The following is a 21882-nucleotide window of genomic DNA, read 5'->3' as shown; positions in this document are numbered from 1 at the left end:
AAACACTCCTTCCAAAGGGGAGGGGAGAGCCGTGTCTCCCGTTTTACGGGGCCCTGGTCAAGGAGATAATTTGGAGTGGCGTGAGGACAAGGTATAAGACAACATTGAATCATACAGTGAGAAAAATGCTCCTTCTCTCAGCTCTTGTAGAATCGATCTGCTTCGTTGGAGAGAAGGTCTCAGCAGGGTGCTGGAGAAGACGTGACACCTCTCTCACGTCTCCAGATCAGCCTTTTAAACAAAGAAAGAGCAAGCCTCATTTCCAGAGACTTAAGCCAGCGATGGAATCTAGCCAGAATACGTTGCTGTGCTTTCATGTGTTTATTTTTGTGGTTACTTTCTGTTTATGAGAAGCGGTCCTTGTTTTCCATTTACAGGAGGAATGTAAAATTTTCTATTTAAGTACGTTTCTTTATTTAAAATGCTGAGCCTCTTTGGAGAAAATAGTAGGCAAATATGAGCCAGGTGGTGTGTGGCTATAGGAAGATTTGTGAAGTGGGTTGTGAATGCCTGGAGTTTGGGAAATCCTAAATTAGGAGCTGCGGCTCAGGGTGGGGGTGGCAGGCATGTCATAAAGTCTCTCTCTGACCCGGTCCCCTCACCTCCCTGGGTTTGAATTTGCTCGTCTGTAAAATGGGTCCAGTAGAAGCTACTCTGGATCAAAGAGATGGGAAAATGCTTTGAAAACTGAAAGGCTCTGGTGGTGGTGGTCCTTGGCTCGAACGCCTTCCAGGACTCCTTGTAGCAAAAATTCAGGGTTCGAAGCTCGGCTTGGCCTAGAGCAGCAAGCCCAGACTTTGGACTCAGATGGACCGGAGTTCAAATCGTGGTTTGGACTCTCTGATCTTGAGCAACTCTGTAACCTCCCTGAGCTTTTAATTTCTTCTCTTGTAGATTGGGGATAAAAATGAGCCACTGCTAAAAACTAAATGCGGGCGAGTGTGTGAACTGCCTAGTACTGAGCCTGAACAGGGGCCCCTTTTCCTGTCTGTGGGTTTGAGGAGGACTTTGCAGGACTTGGCCTCAGAGGAGGCTATGAGAGAGGACATGCAAGGGCGGGGAGCCCAGCGAGAGGGGGGTTTCTGCGTGGGTGACAGAAAAGGTTCAGGCCAATCCCATGGCACCATCTTCGCTCAGCAGATAGCCACTGAGCACCCACGATGTGTCTGACGCTGATAGGGGTGTTGAGGATGCAGCAGGTGGGCAAGGCAGAGTACGTGCCTGCCCTTGGGGAGCTTGCACTCTAGGTGGCGGAGACAGACAGTGAACAGTCAAGCACCCCAGGAATAGCAGTCGTGAAAGTGCTGTGATGCGAAGGAGAAGAACAGTGAGACATGAGGGTGTGCACTGGACAGCTCTCACCTACCCGGGAGGTCAGGAGAGCTTCCTTGGGGAAGTGACTTTTGAACTGAGATATGAAGAAGAAGTAGACGTAACTCAGTAAAAGGAAGGAAAGAGATGGAGATGAAGAAGAGCATTCTAGGCAGAGAGAACAGTGAGTGCAAAGGCCCTGAGGCCAGAGGTAGCAAGGGATGTTCTGGAACTAAATAAAGGTTAAAGCGGCCGAGTTCAGGGTGTATGGGAAATTTGTGGGAGATGAGGCCAGGAAAGGAGGCAGGAGTTTTCATATGATTTTGCCCACCCCTCCACCAGGGGACATTGGCAACATCTTGGACATTTTGGTGGCCACAACTGAGGAAGTACTACTTGGCATGGAGCGGGTAGAGGCCAGGGATGCTGCTGAATTCTACAATACACAGGACAGCCCCCGACAACAAAGAATGATCCTCCCCAGTATGTCAAGAGTTCCAAGGTTGAGAAACCTGGGCTAGCTCACTGAGGGCCTTGTGAGGGTGTGATCTTCACACACACAGCCGTTGTGGGGCTTTGAAATATATATTTATTTATTTTTAAATTTAATTTGGATAAGCTGCACATACATTGTTCAAAAATCAAAACAATACGAAGAAGTATGGCGTGAGAGTTCTTCTTCTCAATCAAGGCTTCATTTCCTCGTTCGCCCGCTATCTCCCCCTAAACAGGTATCCACACTTAGTGGCTTCGTGGGTAACCTTGCAGAGTGTCCTTGAGCAAATACAAGCAAATACAATATGTTTCTGATGACTGATCTCCGTGACAGATGCCATTTTTGTAGGATAAATTTCCATTGGTGGGATTTCTGGGTCAGAGAATAAACACATTTTTATTTTAATAGATACCGTCAAGTTGTTCTCCTTGGGAACGGCAGTAATTTGTTCTCCCACTTATAAGTATGAGAGTGCCTGCTTCCATGCAGCCAAGTGGATTTTTGCCAATGTGATAAGAGAAGAGTAATTTGCATGTATTTTATTGAGTAATTTTGAGCAACTTTTCATATTGAGGGGCAATATGGAAAGTTTTCTATATACGTGGGGGCCATTGGTAGTTTCTTTCCTGTGAATTGTTAAATGGTCTGCTTATATCCTTTGTATATTTTTCAAATGGATTGTTGGTCTTGGTCTTATTGATTTCTAGGACTCTTTATATATTGAAAGATTAGTGCTTATTCTGCAACATGAGGTGCAAATATTTTTCCTGATGTGTTTTTTAATTTGCATATGGTGCTTTCTTCCAGGAAGAATGTTTTAGAAATTTTTTTTATGTAGATTAATTTATCAGTCTTTTCTCATATGACTTCTGAATTTTCAATTTCATTTAGAAAGATTTCCCCATTACAGGAGTTATAAAAGAATGATCCCATGTTTTCTTCTTGTATTTTTATATTTTTTACATTTAAATCTTTGATCAATTTGGAGATTATCCTCAGGGTGCAGTGTGAGGTTTGGATCCAACTTCATTTTTTGTTCCAGATGGCCACTCGGTTGTCCCAACTCTATTTATTGACACACAAAAGTTTTAAATTTTGATCAAGTCCAGTTTCTCTATTTTCAGTTGCTTGAGCTTTTGGTGTTATATCTAAGAAATAATTGCCTAATCCAAGGCCCTGAAAATTTACCCCTATGTTTTCTTCTAAGATTTTTATAAGTCCAGCTTTGATTTAGGTCTTTGATCCATTTTGAGTTAAATTTTGTATATGGTGTGAGGTAGGAGTCCACATTCATTCTTTTCCATGTGACTAGCATTGTTTGTTGAAAGACTATTCTTTCCCCATTGAATGATCTTGGTACCCTTGTCAAAAATCAATTGACCATAAAAGTATGGGTTTGTTTTGGACTCTCAATCCTATTTCGTTGATCAACACCATTGACTGAATAGCTCATCTTTTCTGCACCAATATGAGAAACCGACTTTATCGTAGATGAGATCTCCATGTATGCTTGGGTTGTTTCTGGACTTTCTATTTTATTCCATCGATTTGTTGGTTTGTTCATGTGCCTGTTTGACCCCTGAAAGGATTTTCTTTCTGGGAGTCATGTGATCAGATTCACATTTTTAAAAGACCATCCAGGCTGTAGGTGGGGAGAACAGGTTTCAGAAGGGGAAGACAGAGGCAGGGAGCCCACTCAGCAGGCTGTTGCAGAGGTAATGCGGCCCGGCCAGAGGGTGGGACCAGTGAGAAGTTAGCTGTACCTGCAGTGGCCACTCCTAACCTGCTCACTTTCTGTTTCAGGGGCTGGAGGAGGAAGAAATCTGAGATCAGCACTGATGCAGAAGATAGGGCTGAAGCTGTGATTCGGGAGGAATTCCAGAACCTGGGGCCCATCAAGTGCGTGGCTCGGGGGATCCTCGGGGCAGGGAGAGAGCTGGGCACTAGACTTTCAGGAGAGGTGCCTCCAGGCCTGACCCCTGGGTCCCCGGGGGTGGATTCCCAGGGGAATTTCAGGACCTGTGGCCTGGGGATGGAAGGTAGGGGGCTAGCTTACACAGTCAGCCTCTTGCCCTGGTGCTGGGGTAGATACCCTGAGGACCAGAATGCCCCATAGGGTGTACTCGGGGTGCGGACCTGCCACCTTCCTGCCTGATGCACCCTTTCCCTCCTGGTCCACGGATACCCGACACTGCCTTGGGTGGCTTCCAGGACCTTGTTTAATGCATGTTTCTCATGTGGAGAAAATAACTAGGAGTCAGCAGGCCTACACACAAGGAATGACTCTGCCACTAACTTCCTGCGTGGCCTTAGGCAAAGCACTAACCCTCTCTGGGCCCTACTCCCCAATCTGTGAAGTGGGCTCATTGGGTAAATATTTGCTCCAATATTTGGGGATTCTCTCGTTCTACCTCTGTCTACCCCTCTCTCCATGTCCGTCCCCTTCTGCATCTATGTTTATCTGTCCCCCTCTGTATGTGTGACTGTTCCTCTTTCTCTTTGCCCACCCCTCGATTTCTGTCTGGCTGTCCGTTTCCTTTCTCTGTGCTTTTCTGACTCTGCCTCTGTTTTGCTCCTTTTTTCTCTCTCTGGATTCGCCTTAGGACCCAGTGAAGTTCCTGGTGGGAATGATAGAAATAGTTTGGGGGAGTGTGGGAGCCCAGGGCAGGATCACTTACACCATGAGACCCCCCACCCTCACTCTGGGGACTTTCTGGGGAGTGAATTACTGCTTTCAGCTCCTCCGAGGCAGGGCTGGTCCAGCCACCCCCAGTGGGCACCTGCCGAGGCCTTCCCTGCTGAGGTCCACGGGGAGCCTATGGTCACATTGGGGCCTGCATGTCTGTGCCACAGGTTCGCGGAACAGGCTGTTTTCATCCTTTTCTGCATGTTCGCCATCCTCCTCTTCTCCCGGGACCCAAAGTTCATCCCCGGCTGGGCCAGCCTCTTCACCCCTGGGTGAGACTCTGGGGACCCGTGGGATGGAGTCCAACAGGGCAGGTTCCGGGATGGGCCCCCTGGAGCTGGAGAGTGCGGTGGGGAGCGCAGTGCCGCTGGGGAGTCCTGGGCTGGGTTTGTGCTTTTTGTCCCGTCTAACTATTTACAGCTCCTTTTACTCTCAAGAGTTTAGGTTTGGACCATAAAACATTTGGGTTCTCGTGTGTTAAGAGCTTTTGCCTTTGGAATCAGACAAAACTGGGTTCAGATGCCAGCTCTGCCGCTTACAAACTGTGCGACCCTGAACACATCATTCATTCATTCAGTCAGTCAGTCAGTCAGTCAACGTTTATTGAGAGTCTGTTACATGCTAGGCATTAAGCGAGGTGCGGGGCACACAGCAAGAACAAGTAGTTAGACAAGAAAGTACTGCAAATCGTCATGAGTGCTGTGGAAGAAAGAGCGAGAAGGTTAGACTATAGAAGGACGGAGTCGGGGCATTGACTGTGGATAGTTTTGGGAAAAGCAAAGGTTAGGAAGAGTAGAGGTGAAAGGTGGAGATGCCCTGGGCCCGTCTACTGAGAGCCTAAGCTGGGAGCCCACTGAACACCTTTGCAGAACCGAAGAGGCCTGGTGTGACCGAGGCTGGGTGAGCGGGGCAGGGGGGCAGGAGTGGCTGGAAGGGCAGTGAGGGCTGGATCGTGGAGGGTTCTGTCGGACATATTGAGCATTTTGGTCTTTTTTTTTTTTTTTTTTTTGGCAGAGCAGTGGGAAACTATTGGAGGGTTTTAAGTTACTTCACCTCCCTGTGCCTCAGTTTCCTCATCTGCCAAATGGTATCGTAATAGTATACTCAGTGCATTGTTCTGACGATAAATCAGGTGCTGTATGTCAAGTGACTCGAATGGCACACAGAAAGGAGTCAGTAAAATGTCAGCTATATTGGTGAGGGAACGGATAGTGGGGGCAAAAATCTGGGTGGGGAGAACAGAAGAGAGCCGTCTAGATGACTCCTGTCATCCAGAACAGGGGTTGGAGAACTAAGGCTCATGGGCCAAAGCTGGCCCAGTGGTTGTTTCTGAATCGCTTTTACATTTTTAAATGGCTGGAGAAAAATCAAAAGACAAGTAATATTTTGTGACACATGAAAATTACATGAAATTCAAATTTCTGTGTCTACAAATAAAGTTTTATCGGAACACAGCCACACCTGTTCGTTTATTTGTTCTCTGTGACTGCTTTCATGCTACGACGTCCAAGTCAAGTTGTGACAGAGACCATAGGGTCTGCAAAGCCAAAATTTACTGTGTGGCTCTTCCCAGAAGACGTGCACTGAGCCCTCGTCTAGGGGGCCGACCTCAAGGGTTTGAGTGAAAATGATAGCAGCGGAGATGGAGCAGTCAAGATATAATCAAAGTTAGAAACGATGGGACATGCTGCTGGGTTGGATTGGGGGCACGAGGAGAGGAGCACCTGCATAGATGGTGGTTAGTTGGAGAAGAACATTCTTTGGGGGGATTGGGGTGGCTCGTCAACAATTGTATTTTGGACTGGGTTTAGACTTAGCAAGTCTAAGATGTCTTTCAAATACTGCAGTGGACACTTGGATATGCCAGCCTGGAGCTCAGAGGTGTCAGGTTGCAGATATAAATTGGGGGGTCATGATATAAATTTGGGATTTAAATCGCCGGGAATGGATGGGCTCAGGTAGGGAAAGTATAGGGATGGCGTGGAAGACTCTGAGGAACCCTGACACCTGGGAGCTGGGTGGAGGAGACTGAGCCATCAGGGCGGTGGAGAAGCGGTCAGCGAGGTGGGAGGAAGACCTGGAGACACGGACTAGCCAAGGCCGAGAGAGGGGAGTGGTTTAGGAAAGAGCCAGTGGACAGCTGTGTCAACTTCTGGTGTGAGTCAGAACGTGATGAGAAGGGCGATGTGTCCTCTGGATTTGTGCAGATCTAATGGTTTTGATCAGCACCATCCAACAGAGACAGAATGTGAGCCATATATGTAGTTTAAAACTTGTTAGTAGTCACATTAAAAAGTCCAATGAAACGGATGAAATTAATTTTAATAATCTGTTGTATTTTACACTGTATTATTTCAACACGTAGCCTATATAATAAATTATTATTGAGATGTTTACGTTCCTTTTTCCATAGTAGGTCTCCAAAGTCTGGTGTGTACTGTACACGTACAGCTCATCTCAGTTTGGTCTTGCCACCGTTCCTGTGTCCACGGGCCATGTGTGGCTGTGGCTGCCAGGCTGGATAGAGCAGCTCTGCACGCTCCGCCCTCGAGCCCCAGACTCCCTCTCATAAATGGGGGATATGAGTTCTGCTCTCATGAGGGAGAAACGATATAATTTCATGGAGCCAGGAGAAGTAGCTCTTATCACCCTTCTCTTATTTTTCCAAAATGTAGCTGCTCTGCTATTTTTTCAGGCTAAAAATGGGTGTTATAAACATTCCAGCAACACAAAGAAACCTAGAATCTCAGTCTCCAGTTCTGATATACATCTTTTCTGACTTAAAAAAATGCCCATCCGGGAACTTCTCTGCATCTCGATTGCACTGGTGGTCGCAGGACCGTGTGCATTAGTCAAAACTCATGTAACGAATCCTGAAAGCCGGTGCATTCTGTTGCATGTTAATTATACTTCAATGAAATGAATTTTAAAAACACATGTCAACTAGCTAAAAGGAAACCTAGCTAAACAGAAGATTTTTTAACAGAAATCCGATTACAGTACACATGTTATCGGTGACCTGCTTTTTTCTTTTTTAATTATAAAAGTTATGCATACTCAGGAGAAAATTCAAACAATGCTGAATTGAAAAAGTAAAAGTTGCCCTTCATCGACCCTCTGTCCCACTCCCCAGAGATGATCGCAATGAACAGGCTGCTGTGTAACAATCCAGATACACGGACACACACACGTATTAACGCATGCACACAGACATCTGTGTACACGGATAACAAAACATTGGAAAATACTTAATGTGATCATGGGCGACTTGCTCTTTCTGACCTCCTTCATTCTTTTTAAACACTGCATAGTATTGTATGGAATGGGAGTATCTTCATTTAACGAAGTCCTTTTTGGATTGTGTCCAATACTACAAATAAAAACTTGCTTTTTAATTTACAGGGTATCTTGGTTGTATTTGTATGTCAGTACATAAAGATGATATTATCTTATATTTTAAGAAACAGAAGTAGGGTATTTTATTATATATATTATTATATATACATTATATACACAATTTATTGAAGCGTGTGCCTGCTAAAAATCTTCCATTTTTTTTACTCTTGCTGGTAATGCACATCCCAGTACGTAATCTGTGTGCAGGAGTCTAGTTATTTCCTGAGCATAAATTCCTAGAAGTACGATAACTGGATCAAGGGGTTTTCACATGCAAAGCATTGAAACCTGCTGCCAGCTGCCCTCCAGAAGATTAAACCACTTTATTTTCCCACCACCCGTATATGTTTCCCGACATCCTCAGTAGGTATTATCACCCTTTTCAAGTTTTGCTGTCTGTTAGCAGACGAATGACACTGCATTATGTTTTGGTTTATAGCTCTCGAATATAGTGGCATGGACCATCTTTTCCAGTTTCTTGGCCATCTGATACTCTTCTTCCCAAATGCATGGGCTGAAAGGGCTTTTGTTGGCAGTTGGCTGTGTGCTTCATTGAACTTGGAGCCAGAAAATCTGGGTTCGATGCCCATCTCCTCCAGGGACCGTGGTCTGGCCTCCAGCAAGTTGCTTCTGTTCTCCGAGCCTCAGATTCCTCATCTGAAATGGAAGATTTTTAGCCTGCCCCCCAGGGCTGTTTCTGAGACTTCTGTGAGCTTCATGTCTCCACAGGACACGCCGTGGACCCTTGAAAGGTTGTCGTTGGGTTTTGAGGGGCTGTGAACGCCATCTGTACACTGCTGGTGTGAATGGGCTGCATCTTTGTGTAGTAAGCTGCCCGTGCCAGGAGGAATTCAAGCAGAAGCTGAACAAATACATATAGGGCTCTTTCAGGAGCCCCAGTTATGATGATTTGTGGGGGTTACACAGACCCCAGCATGCTGTGGCTCTCAGATTCTTCCCTGTTTGGTCATGTCCACCTTCCTAGTGTCCTTGAATTAGGAGGAGAAGCGTTGGTTCAGCTGGAGCTGGGGATAAAGGGATAAAGGGCTTTTGCATCCACGAGTGGTTGCCTCCAAGCTGAATGCGTGCAGGAGGAATCCAGTGGCCTCCAACAATGCCCCCTTCACAGCAGGCCTAATTCCCTTCCACAAATCCTCATTTGCAAATCTGCCAAACCCCAGCCTGCTGAGATGCCTGGGGTCACATGCTTTGGGGCCTTGTCATTGTAGGTTTCTTTCGGATGCTGTCACCGGTGTGACCATTGTCATCATCTTGTTCTTCTTCCCATCCCAAAGGCCATCTCTCAAGTGGTGGTTTGACTTTAAAGGTAAGGCGGTCAAGGCTGGGGTGTGGGTGGACTCAGCGAGGTCCTGGAGCATGGTAATCAGTGGCCTGGAGGCGGGGCCCACGCCTGGGACCGGACAGCCCCCATGTACCAACCACGTGGTCCTGCTTGCTCCTCTTCCCCTGCCTGAGCATTTACCTTGTCTGGGCCTTTAGGGGAGCCAGAGATGACAGTCCCAGGCAGGGGTTAGCAACTGCAGTGCGCTGGCCCAAATCCAGCCAGCTGTCTGTTTATGGACAGCCCATGAGCTATGAATGGCTTTCACATTTTTTAACGGTTGAAAGGAATTAAAAGTAAAATATTTCATGACTTGTGAACATTACATGAAATTTAAACGTCAGTGTCCATAAATAAAGTTTTTAATTTCTTCAAGAGAAATTTGTGGACATTTATTTTCTTTAGGTATGTAAGTACCTCCACAGTAGCCTAGATTTTACCTCCTTTTTTTTTTTAAGGATTGGCACCTGGGCTAACAACTGTTGCCAATCCTTTTTTTTTTTTTCTGCTTTATCTCACCAAACCCCCCCTGTACACAGTTGTATATCTTAGTTGCAGATCCTTCTAGTTGTGGGATGTGGGACGCCGCCTCAACGTGGCCTGATGAGGGGTGCCATGTCCGCGCCCAGGATCCGAACCCTGGGCTGCTGCAGCGGAGCGCGTGAACTTAACCACTCGGCCACGGAGCCGGCCCCATGCCTCTTTTTGTCTTGGGTTTTGGCTCGCAAAGCCCAAAATATTTACGTTCTGGTGCTTTATAGGAAAACTTTGCTGCCCCCCGGGCCCAAGGCAGGAGTTGCAAGTGGGTTGCCCACGAGTCAGACACGAAAATCTCAAACTGGGTTTAAAGGAACAGGAAGTGGTGGGGACTGAGGCCAAACTGCCGAAAGGCGTTCAAATTCAGCTTAAAAGAATCACGGAGCCCTCCAAGCCGGACGACTGAGGGCTGGCCTACAGGGGGCCGCTGTGGCCACGTGGGGTTTCCAGCAGGTGTCTGCCAGAAGAACGGGCTGCCATCTGCCGCCTGCGACAGGCTGCCCCCGGCTGAGCTCCAGCAGGGGCGGTGGGATGAACACTGGACCAGGACTCAGGAGATAGGGTCGTAATCTATTTTCTGTTGTTGAAAACAATAGGTTATTATGCAGGATTGGTCCAGTTTGGGAGGAGTGGGGGTCTGGGGCAGGGAGTGCCTTGTAAGGATCAGTAGGGGACGATTCCTCAGGGCGCCATAGTCAGTCTGTGTGACAGAGCTGGACCTCGAGGAGGCTAGACCTGGGATCAGGGAGGCTGAGGGCTTTTGGACTCTGCAGGCTCCATTTCCGCTTCTCTCTCTTACTTCTAACTGGCTTTCCTCACCATCCACTCTGTGTATCAGTTGTTGGTCTCTTCATAGTTCCTACTGCCTCTTAGCTGTTGCGTCTTTATAGCTTCTGCTTCACTATACTTCTCGCTTTTTTATAACTTCTGTTTCCTTAGAGCGAGCTACGGAAGCTGTGGAAGTGGGTACCCAGAGGGAGTGGGCATTGCCAGAGAGAAAGGAAGTGGCTGAGACCATCCTTTCTAGTGCGCAGCACTCAGTGCTCATCTGGAGCCTCAGAGAGTGGTTTCCCTGGAGAGACGGTGACTTGCTCAAGGTCACACCACTAGTTAAGAAGAGCCAGGATGTAGAACGCAGGCCGCCAGGCCAACCTTGGTTTTCTTGTTAGACCCACTCTCTTCCATTCCTCTGTGGGTCTGGGTCGCACTTGTGTTTCTCCCACTTTGTGGTCACTCACCAAGTGTTGATGCAGCGGCTGCTGTGTGCCGGCCCTGCGCTTGTGGTTGATGTAATGACAGTGATGGTGATAGCATCCACTTCCTCTCTGCCCAGCAAGCTCTTCCTCCAGATATCCACATGGCTCGCTCCATCCCCCTCTCAGACTCTATCCAAAGGTCACCTCCCCAGCGAAGCCTTCCCTGACTGCACCATCTAGAAAAGCACCTCTGCTTTGTCATCTTCTCTTTACCCTGTTTTCTTTTTCCTCGTAGCACATAAAATTTCCTGACATTATATATTTATTGGTGTATCACCTGCCTCCCTTGCGGGAATGTAAGTTCTCCGAAGGCAGCCATTTTCTCTGTTTTGGCCACTTCTGTATCCCCAGCGTCTAGAAGAGTGCCTGACATATGATAAGTCCCCAATACATATGTGTTAAATGAGTGACCGAGGACTTGCTCTGGGCCACACCCGTGCTGAGCCCTTTGCACACGTGGGCCCATTTTATCTTCCCAATAGGTCTCTGAGGAGGTGCTATTGCTCCCTTTTTCAGATGAGGACATTGAGGCTCAGAGAGGTCGAGTCACTAGCCCAAGTCGCATAGCTGATGGGCAGAGCCAGGATTCAAATCTAGTTCAGCTTCAAACCTGTGCTTTCAGCCATGGCTCTAGATAGCCAGCGGGCAAAGTGGAGCTGGACTGGAGGAATTCAGGGAGATGGAGGCTGTGCTTATAAGAAATAGTGGCGAGGGTGTGGATGGATGGGAAGATAGTAAAGACGATAACCGCTAACGTTAATGACTGAGTGCTTACTGATGGTGAGCAGTCTTATAAGCACTCGCCATTTAACTCGCTTCTTCTGCATTATGTTAAACCCACATTCGGGACCTTTTCTCTCCCCCTGTCCCACCCTTACGGGCTATTTGGGTCAAGTCACTTTCCTTTTTCAGACTTGCTGCCTCTTTAATGAAATCATATTTTATCACCTGAAGGCGCAGGGCTGGCTCTCCCTCCCTCCCCCGCTGGCTCTTCCAGTTCTGGGCTTCCCTGTAGGTTGCATTGGGCCCAGGAATCCCCAGGCTGTGTGCAACATCTGAACCGTGTGTACATGCCTGTCGGCTGCGTGCCAGCTAGCGGAGGGACGTCACTAAGTAACTGATTGATTGATTGATTGATTGATTTTGTGAGGAAGATTAGACCTGAGCTAACATCTGCCACCAATCCTCCTCTTTTTCTGAGGAAGACTGGCCCTGAGCTAACATCCATGCCCATCTTCCTCTACTTTATATGTGGGACGCCTACCACAGCGTGGCGTGCCAAGCGGTGCCGTGTCGGGATCCGAACTGGCGAACCCCAGGCCGCCGAAGCGGAATGTGTGAACTTAACCGCTGCGCCACCAGGCCAGCCCCACTGAATAACTTTTATTGTCTTTATTTTCTGACTGTAAACTTTTGTTTTAGATAAGCACAGTGTAAAATTTGGAAAAAGCTGGAAAGGAGAAATAAAATGTCAGTGGTTGCGTAACCAGAAACTGTCCTGAGAGATGGGGACCCGCCTTGAATGAGCTGGGCCTGTCCTGCCCGCCTCCCGGTGGCAGCCTGCAGTGACAAGTTCCATTTCAGAAGTGTTTACTCTGCACCAGGCACTGGGTTAAGTGTGTCACAAACGTTACTTGGCAGGTATTTATGGAGTGACTGCCAGGTGCCAAGCAGTGTTCTAGACACTGGGGATACAGCTGTGAGCCAAACAGAAATGTCCCTGTCCCCCTGTGGCTCCACCACGGCCTCGTCATGGCTCACAAGGACCCTCGGGTGCTGTCATTGTGCCTTGTGTCGGCTGAGGAAATGGGGCTCAGAGTGGCAAGGTCACGTTTCAAGGGCACGCAGAGAGCCAGCCCAGGACGCTCCGTCTCCGGGACCATGTCCCTGACGCAGGGCTGGTGGACCACAGCCCCCGGCCACATCTGCTGCCACTTGCTTCATAAAGAGGGTTTCCTGGGAACGTGGCCACGCCCGTTGGTGCACATCCTGACTCTGGCTGCCTTCACGTTATGATGGCAGCCTGGCTGCAACTGGCTTACAAAGCCTCGATGGTTTTCCCTCTAACCCTTTACAGAAACTTTGCAGACCCCCTCTTCTAACCACCGCACACACTGCTGCTTTTAGGGAAATACGCATCATCCCGTGACCCCAGGGCCAAAGGCTCCCTGAGCTTCTGTTCTCCTGAATCTGCTTCGTCTTTTCTCCTCTCTGCACACATTCGATTACAAAGAGAGCCTCTTCTCTTGTAATCAGCATGAAAGTAGCACTTACCCAGAAGGCCAGCGTGAGATTCAGAGGATGCCCTGCACGAGGAGGGCCTGGTTCCAGGGCACCGTAAAGAACGGGAGCCGTGAAAACTATTTTCATTCTGGAAGAGCAGGCGCCCCCTCATGCCGCTTGGGGGTTTTCCCCTGAATCTCCCCAGTCGGACACCAGACCCAAACTGTGGCTTCCTGGAGACCCCCGGGTGTCCCCAGCAAGGTGGGCTGCAGGCCTGGTGTCTCCTCCTCAGGCTCAGTGTCCTGAGTGGGTGTCAGGGCCCCTTCTGTCCAGTGGGGAACGGTGTCCCCTCATCAGGCTGAATGTCCTCTCTCCACCCAGCTCCCAACACAGAGACGGAGCCCTTGCTGACGTGGAGGAAGGCGCAGGACACCGTGCCCTGGAACATCATCCTGCTCCTGGGAGGGGGCTTCGCCATGGCCAAGGGCTGTGAGGTAAGCGTGCAGGGGGCCGAGGAGCTCACAGTGAGCGTACCACTAACACGATCCCTGATAGTATCACGACTCGAGGGTTTTGTGGGCACAGAGGAACACCATGGGGTCCTTCCCCCGTGCCAAGACTGTTCAAGGTGCTTGACATATATTAACTCCTTTCAACCTCCCAACAAGCCTATGAGGTAGATGCCATTGTTATCTCTACTCTCTAGATTAAAAAACTGAGGCACAGAGAGGTAAAGTAGCTTGCCCAAGGTCACACAGCTGTGTACTCAGGATTAGAATCCAGGCAGTGTGGCTCTAGTGTCTATGCACTTAATGCTGTGATATAAATGTTAGATATTATTAATATTAGCTAATTAGAGTTATTATGAATGTTATTCGAGGGCGCTGTGAGCTCCAAGGCAGGGCTGGGGCTAGAGTGAGGTGAGGGGCCACTGAGAGTGTGGGATTTCAGGAGACGCTGGCTCTCAGGGTTGTCGGGCAAGGGCACTGTGGCCAGCCCTGCTCAGAGGACATGCAGCCTCAGTGTCCATCCAACATGTATGGTAACAGAATATCTCATTTAATCCTCACACTGACCCTAGGGGCTAGGTAACATTTTTATCCCCGTTTTACAGATAGGAAAACTGAGGCATGGAAAAATTAAACACCTCCCTTAAGCTCATACAGTTGCAGTCTGCTTAGAGGCTGGGGTTCGAACTCCAGTTGATCTGATTTCAGAGTCCAGGATCCTCCTGGCTCTCTCTCTAGAATTCCCAAGTGCCCGGCGCTGCTTGAAGTGTTCTGCCAACGCTGACCGCGTGAATCTTCCTCAACCCCACGGAAGGAAGTGCTGCCGCTGTCGAAGACGAGGAAACTGAGGCAGCGTGCGGCTGATAGCTTGTCTGTGTTTGCGTGGCCGGGACATGGCAGAGCCGGGATTGGAGCCTAAGCTCATGAGGCTGTGCCGCAGCCACCGCTCCATCTCGCTGTGTGAGCCACAGCAGGCAAACCACAGCCAATTAAGGACCGATCTGAACTTAGGTGAAGGAAGCCGGAAATTACTTCTCAGATGGCTTTCTTCTTTAATTCAATTTTAATTTTCAAGTTTCAAATAGTGTTACAGTGAAGACACCTGTCAAGGTGGACGCTGCTCAGAAGCCCAGGCTTGGGGATCCGAGTACCCAGCTCTACCACTGCTCGCTGGGGCCCTTCGGGCAGGTTCCTTCGCCTCTCTGGGCACCAGTGTTCTCACCCGCGAATTGAGGATCGAAGTCCGTACTCTGGGGGGTTGTTGGAAGTAACTGAAGAAGATAATAACTAATGCAAATAGGAAGTGCTGTGAGCTGCTGTGCCTTCTCTCTAACCCTCCCCCACGGTGACTGCAGGTCTGGCTGCAGGAAGCCGCTCCGAGATGGGCATTAGCGATGGGGGGTCATTAGGTTGTGCCCTTGAGGTCACCCCCTGCGGAAGGAGGAGGAAGGAAGCAGGAGAGGGAGAGGGAGGGGTGGAGCCGCGAGGACGAGGACAGAGACTTTGTCACCTCTGCAGGGGGCGCCGAGCTGAGCCAGCCTGCAGACACTCTGGTGGGTCCACGTGGCATGCCGGGCCCTTGTATGCCCCTCCGTCAGTCTGCGGGTGTGAGCCCCAGGAGGGGTGCGACCTTGGGCAAGACGACCCCAGGGTCTGAGACAGCCCCTGGGGCTGACCGTGTAGGTCATCTGCTGCCCTACTCCCTGCCCTGGGGCGAGGAGCTCACCGAGGGGGTCTGGGTGGCACATTCAGGTTCTCTACACAGCTACTCTTTTTTATGAAATAGATTTTAATTTTATTCCTTTTTCCAATAAATAACACGTCTGATGGTACAGAGTTCAAAAGGAGCAAAAGGATAGATGAGCAAAGGTAGTTTTGATTTCCATTTTGGGAACCCCAAGGGCCAGAAAGGTTAAGGGACTGATTCTGGGTAACACAGCTCATAGGTAGCAGAGTTGGGATTTGAACTCGCCTCTGTCTGACTCTTCTCCCTACTGCCTCCTACCGGGGATATATCAGGGAAGGCTTCCCGGAGGAAGTGACACGTTACCCAGGTCTTGAGGAGGCCATGCAATGCAGCAGTAGAAAGCGTGGGCTGTGGAATCAGACCATCTGGGCTGGAGTCGCAGATCTTCCACCTCTTAGCTGTGTGCCTCAGTTTCCTCATCTGTAAAATGGGAACAACAGTGGTGCCCATCTCGTAGAGTTGTTACAATTATTAAATGAGTCGATTCACCTGGAAAACTTAGAACGTATCCCGGTGGAGCTGGTGATTATAATTGGATGTTGGGGAAAAGGAGCAGTCAGAATCGAGGAGGAGCAGCTAGGCGGAAGTGGTGCCATTTACTGAGATGATACGAACCTAGCCTGACCCTGAGGGGCACGGTAGAAGGGGCTGACCCCACACCTAGTGGCTTCTCCGAGCTCAGGGTGAGTGGGCAAAGCCCGGTTCCTCAGTGGGGTTGGCGGGCTGCAGCCGTGGGGGGCTGGGCCGCAGGCCCGCCGAGCGTGCTGGAGGCCCGCCTGGCGCCTGGCCCGGCCCCGGGCAGCCGGCTGGGATTTCTGTTCAACAAGGGCTTTGTGTGGCAGCTGCCCCTTCCTCCAGCCCCTGCTGGTACCACCCTGCCCGGGCAGCGCCGCCGGCCCCAGGAGGGACCGGAATGCTCACGGCACAGCCTGCACCCCAGCCCCTGCCCAGTGTCCTCAGCAGGCCCCAGCAGCCTCTTGGGGCTTAGGGGTCCTCGAGTGGCCCACGGTGAGCCTGGGTGCCTGGACTCCCCATGCTGGTTCTGAAGGGCTGGAAGCAGATCCCAGTGCTTACTCTGCGCTCGGGCAACTCGCTTAAACCCGGCGAGTGTCCTCACTGCGGTTTTCTCCTGCTGCAAAACTGCCCATGACTTGCCATATATTTAGACTCTAGCCTGAAGGCTTCCATTGGCCCATACAAGGCCCAGCACGGCCTGACCCCTGCCTACCTCCCTGATGTCGGCTCCTACCTCTCTCCCCTCGCTGACTCCCCTCCAGTCCCACTGGCCCCTTAATGTTGCTCAGTCACACTAGACTCATTCGCACCCCAGGACCTTTGCATCTGCTTTCTTTCTGTGGAGTGCTCTTCCCTGAGATCTCTGAGTCCTCACCCTTCAGGTCTCAACTCCAAAGTCACCAATGCCAAGAGGCTCTCCTCGGCCGCCATGTCTATAGTCTCTCTTCACAGTTGCTTTCCCTCTTATCACCCAGCTCATGCTGCATCTACCCCCCATATTATCTTGTTCATTTGTTTATTTGTGTCTCTCTTACAAGAATGTAAGCCCCATGAGGGCAAGATCGTATCTGTCTTACCCACCACTGTTCCAGGCATCTGGAAGAGTCCTGGAGCATGACGTGCTTGCTCAGTAAATATTTGTCGGACGTAACCCATGAGATGGCTGTTTTGAGGACTGATGACGTGATGGGTGGACAGTGTCCCGCCCAGGGCCAATCCCTACCAGGTGCTAGACCAGAGCCGCTGTCAACCTCACGGCTTCTCTTGTTATAACCTTACTCTCTGGTGGATGAGAAATTGGTCTTATTCTGACACCTTTGTGTATGTCTCATTTCATCTCCACCACGACAAACTTATCTACAAATGGATTGAGGTTGTGGAAGCTTGATATTCCAACCCTAGAGCAAGTCATTTCACTGATTTGGGCAAATCACCACCTGTCTGTGCCTCAGTTTCTTCAACCATAAAATGGACACAATTATACTCCTTATTTCATGGAGTGTTGTGAAGATTAAGTAAGGTGATGTCAGCAAAGTACTTAGAAGAATGCCCAGCACAGAATAAGTGCTATATTAAGCATTCTTTAAATTAAATAAACAATAATAATCCATATTCGGTGCTTACTATGCACAGGAACTGTTTTTACGTGTACTCATTTAATCCTTACCGCAACCCCTTGAAGAAATCAAGGAACAGAGACGTTCATTAATTTGCCCAAGGTCACACAGCTTGCAAACCGTGCAGCAGTTGGAATGTTCATGCAAGTGCATGAAGTCTTCTCTTTTTTCTTCCCTTTAATCAAATTCACTGACTTTCTACTTAACTGTCATACAGAGCTGTACACACGCAGCTGAGCCGACGTGTTTTATGAGCCTTGTAAGAGGTGTCTGAGGGCATCTTCTATTGAGATCTCAACCTTAAACATTGAGCTCAAACCATAACACCCTCCTTGTAAGATGCGACCCTACTATAAATCAGAGAGATCAGATAGAGAGGCCCCATTTGAAGTGGGGAAGGAGCCGGGAGAGGAGGGCATCATCCTCCAGCTCAGCCTCCCCCTCCCATCCTGCAGGGTGGCCCCCGGCACCTCTTGGCACCTTCGAGGGCCATCAAGGAACACAGTTTGACAACCATGGCGCTGGACGATTTCTGAGTGTTCCGCCACCTTTGGCATCTCGCGACTCAATGCTGCTAAAGGCTGGTGGCATGTACTGGGCACTTACTAAGTGCTTTATAGGTTTGTTCCTTTTCTCCCAATGATAACCCTCTGGGACGGGCACTGTTATATCCTGGTTTACAAATAAGGAAACTGAGTCACAGAGAGGTTAAGTTTCTTGGCCAGGATGACACAGCCAGGAGGGATTAAAGCAGGGAACAAGCTTAGTGTGACTCCAAAGCCCTTTCTTTCTCCTTGTCCTCTGGCCGTGCCGTCTCTGACCTTGCCTTTTGCTGGTCCTGGAGTCCTGGGACGTTACTGTGTTGTCTGCCTCCAAGGAAACGGAGCTTCTGATTCCTAAGAGAATGGGCAAGTACAGATGAAGCCCTTTCGAGTCCCCAAGGGAACCTCAGGCAGTTGGGGGTTCCGCTGTCTCAGGAAGCTGCCAGAACTCCCTCCGCCTGCAGAAGCTGAGCCCAGGCCCTGAGTGGCTGCTTGGACGTTGGCTGGAAGGCCGCCACCCAGAGGCCCGGCCAGGGGGAAGCTCTGGGCTTCTCATTCATCCACAGCATTAATATTCGTCCTCCCCAGCCCCTCTCCATTTAATTGCACACACTGCGTCGGCCTCTGCCAGAGCTGCGGCCTCTGAGAAAACCAGTGGCCCCATTTTTCCTTGCAGGCTTCCCTGGGCGGGGGCTTCGACTCTGCCACATGCCGCAGTTTCTAGGCTATCAGACTCACAGTGCACATGTAAAAGAAACACTGTAATTTTACAAGGTGTCTTCTAGGGAAAGATATTTTTAAGCGTTTACTATTCGTTCATGGAAGGTAACTTTTCAGTCAAATTGTAGGGACAAGTGTATTATTTTATTTATGTAAAAATATGCACTGTATTCTAGAATCCACTATGGAATTTGAAGTTCTGGGTAAGCTGTAAATTTTCTGTCAAACAGAAAAGAACCGTAGAAAGTTTCTTTGATAAACGGAAGTGTACTGGTCCCCGAGGATGCTGGGTTGATGAAAGGGCTCGGGGAGACATACATTTGGCTCTCAATGTTAGGGGCTAACCCAGCTCTGCCCTGGCTCAGCATCAAGCCCATGGCTTTGTTATCTTTGTTAAGAGAACGACCTGCAGGATGTCCCTTTGTAGCTTTATGGCGATCCTGCTGCATGGCACCACCAAGGGGCCGCCTTGAGCGCCGTTTTACATCTTCAGCTCTGCCACTCTGGGGTCATAACGAGGGTGTGTTGGACTCCAGGTCATTAAGGACACACTGGATGGGGGCGGTGGTGGGGGAGAGTATACATGCCATATACTCGTGAGTGGAGAAACTCCTGGAGAAGTCAGGAGAGAAAGCGTGGAGGTGATTCTGCAGCATCGATGGCAGGGGGGAGTCTGCAGCCAGGGAGGGGACAGCCTAATTGGTCCTTTCCCTGTCCTGGGGGCTACGGTCAGCTCTGGGCATTGCTCTTCATGAAGAGGGGCAGTGACAGACCGGCGTGTCCAGAGGGAGGTGCTGGGGACGGGAGCTCTGCGGGAGCACGTCAGCTGACAGGAGCACCCGCCCCGAGTGTGGAACACACCTCAGTCATTACTTTCGGGGACCGCGGGCAAGTCACAAAAACTTTGCCAGGCTCAGTTTCCTCCTCTGTAACACAGGGATTAACGGCTCCTTATGGGGTGGTTCAGAGGAGTCAGGAGATACGCGTGCAGGTGCCCGGCGCCCCCAGGAGCCTCAGTAATGGCGATTCTTAGGATAATAAATAACACAGTGTCAATAATGGCAATATTTGTGTTATCATTGTACTAATCATCCTTATTATTGATCATAAATATCTTTATTATTCATAATCATTGATAATGTATTTGAGATATATCTGATACATGTTTTATATTATCTGATATATAGTATATCTTGTATATATATTATACACTTGATGTGTGTTGATATATAATTACAAGATTAATATTTGTATAAATGATTGTGTTAGTATTTTTGTAATCAGTAACCATCGTTGGAGGAACAGGAAGATTTATCAGAGAGGGTCCAGTTCCCCTCTGCCCCCTCAAGTTAGAGCTAGGGGTACTAGGACCAAGTGGATAGTTTGAGCCCCAGGCCTGCAGAGTCTGGAGCAGAGAGCAGTTCAAGAAGCAGAGAAGCTGGTTTAAGTCCAGGGTCAAATGTGTGACCTTGGGCAGGTCACTTGCCCGCTGGGAACCTCAGTGGACCTGTGTGTGAAGGGGTGCGGTTGTCCTCGCTGTGAGAACCCCAACCCTCCCTCCTGGGCCCAGCCCTCAGTGGTGGCAGCTGGGGGTGGGCTGGGGAGTGGAGTGGTGCACCTTGTCTCCTGCCCTCCGCAGGAGTCGGGGCTGTCCACGTGGATCGGCGGGCAGCTGCACCCCCTGGAGAACGTGCCGCCCGTGTTGGCCGTGCTGCTCATCACCGTGGTCATCTCCTTCTTCACCGAGTTTGCCAGCAACACGGCCACTATCATCATCTTCCTGCCCGTCCTGGCGGAGCTGGTGAGGGTCTTATGGGGAACTGGGGGGTGGGGAGGAACACCCTTCCCCGGACACAGGTTCAGAAATGGCTCCCCCGCCACCCAGAGCTCCATCAGGGGCTACAGTGGTCACTGCTCTCTCCCAAAACACGTGAAAGTGTCAGAACCGTGACTTTTTCAAAAACACTATTTTATCTTTCTTTAAGAAATGCATAAATAGGGTAAATATTTTCAAAGTGCACCAAATTCCTTCCTTTGGGAAAAGTAACCCCTGGTGACATGGAAAGTTTTCTAGGAAAATACAAATTACCAAATTTGGATTAAGAAGAAGTAGAAAATCTGAATAGACAAATAACCACAGGAGAATCTCGCACGACAGGCAAAGCCCCGGCCCGCTCTAGCGCAGGCGTTCTCAGCCCTGCTGACACTGGGGCAGAGAATTCTCTGCTCTGTGGGGCTGTCCTGTGCATTGTAGGATGGTTAGCAGCGTCCCTGATCTCTGACTCCTCGAATGCCCAAAGCACCACCCTAACTGGTGGTAATCCACAATGTCTCTCAACACTGCCAAGGGTCCCCTGGGGGAACAAAATCGTCCCCAGTTGAGAACCACTGCTCTAACAACTACCAGGCCCAGAGGACTGGCGAAGGTGAGAGCCAGCAGCATTCAGGGAACAGACAGCTCCTACTGAGTGCTCCAGAGCACAGAGATGGAGAAGGCCGATCAGTCCAGGTACAGGCTTAGCAAAACCCTGACACGGAAACCAAACAGGAGAGCAAAGGAAAGAAAGCCAGACCCCGATCCCGCAGGTAAAGAAAGATGCAGAGCAACCTGAATCCAGCATCGGGTGAAAGGAAGCATAGGTCACGGGCACGCAGAGTCTATCCCGGGAATTTCCAGACTGATTAGCATTAGAAACTATCAGCATGGTTTTATATTGAAATAGATTAAAGAAGGCCAAACCATATGATTATTGCAATAGAATCCAAAATTGATAAAATGAAATTCAGTGTTGCAAGCATATGCTTTGCATGCAAACAGTGTTAAACCAGGCACACTTATCTGAACCACTCTGGTTTTGTTTTCTTGTTTGCTTTGTTATGCATCAATTTATAAGGGAAATCACACTGTATTAGCACACAGAGGTATACTTCTTCACTGACTGGAGAGCATTCCATTATGGGTGGATGGTTGTCGATTTTCTGAAG

At 49.4% G+C, this 21882-nt stretch overlaps 1 protein-coding gene across 6 annotated transcripts in view; it reads left to right on the top strand.

The window, feature by feature from the left end:
- The window catches only part of SLC13A3 (solute carrier family 13 member 3), a 76973-nt gene that overhangs the window by 49253 nt on the left and 5838 nt on the right, over positions 1–21882 (top strand). For all 6 annotated transcript variants that reach the window (XM_008542487.2, XM_008542488.2, XM_070589350.1 and 3 more), the window contains 5 exons: positions 3611–3706; positions 4661–4765; positions 9119–9216; positions 13629–13741; positions 20537–20698. In XM_008542487.2, the coding sequence (XP_008540709.2) occupies positions 3611–3706; positions 4661–4765; positions 9119–9216; positions 13629–13741; positions 20537–20698 (574 nt within the window). The remainder of the gene's footprint in view (positions 1–3610; positions 3707–4660; positions 4766–9118; positions 9217–13628; positions 13742–20536; positions 20699–21882) is intronic.

This window comes from Equus przewalskii, chromosome 21 (assembly GCF_037783145.1).
Source record: "Equus przewalskii isolate Varuska chromosome 21, EquPr2, whole genome shotgun sequence".
Lineage (NCBI taxonomy): Eukaryota > Metazoa > Chordata > Mammalia > Perissodactyla > Equidae > Equus > Equus przewalskii.
This window is presented reverse-complemented; position numbering and strand designations above follow the sequence as displayed.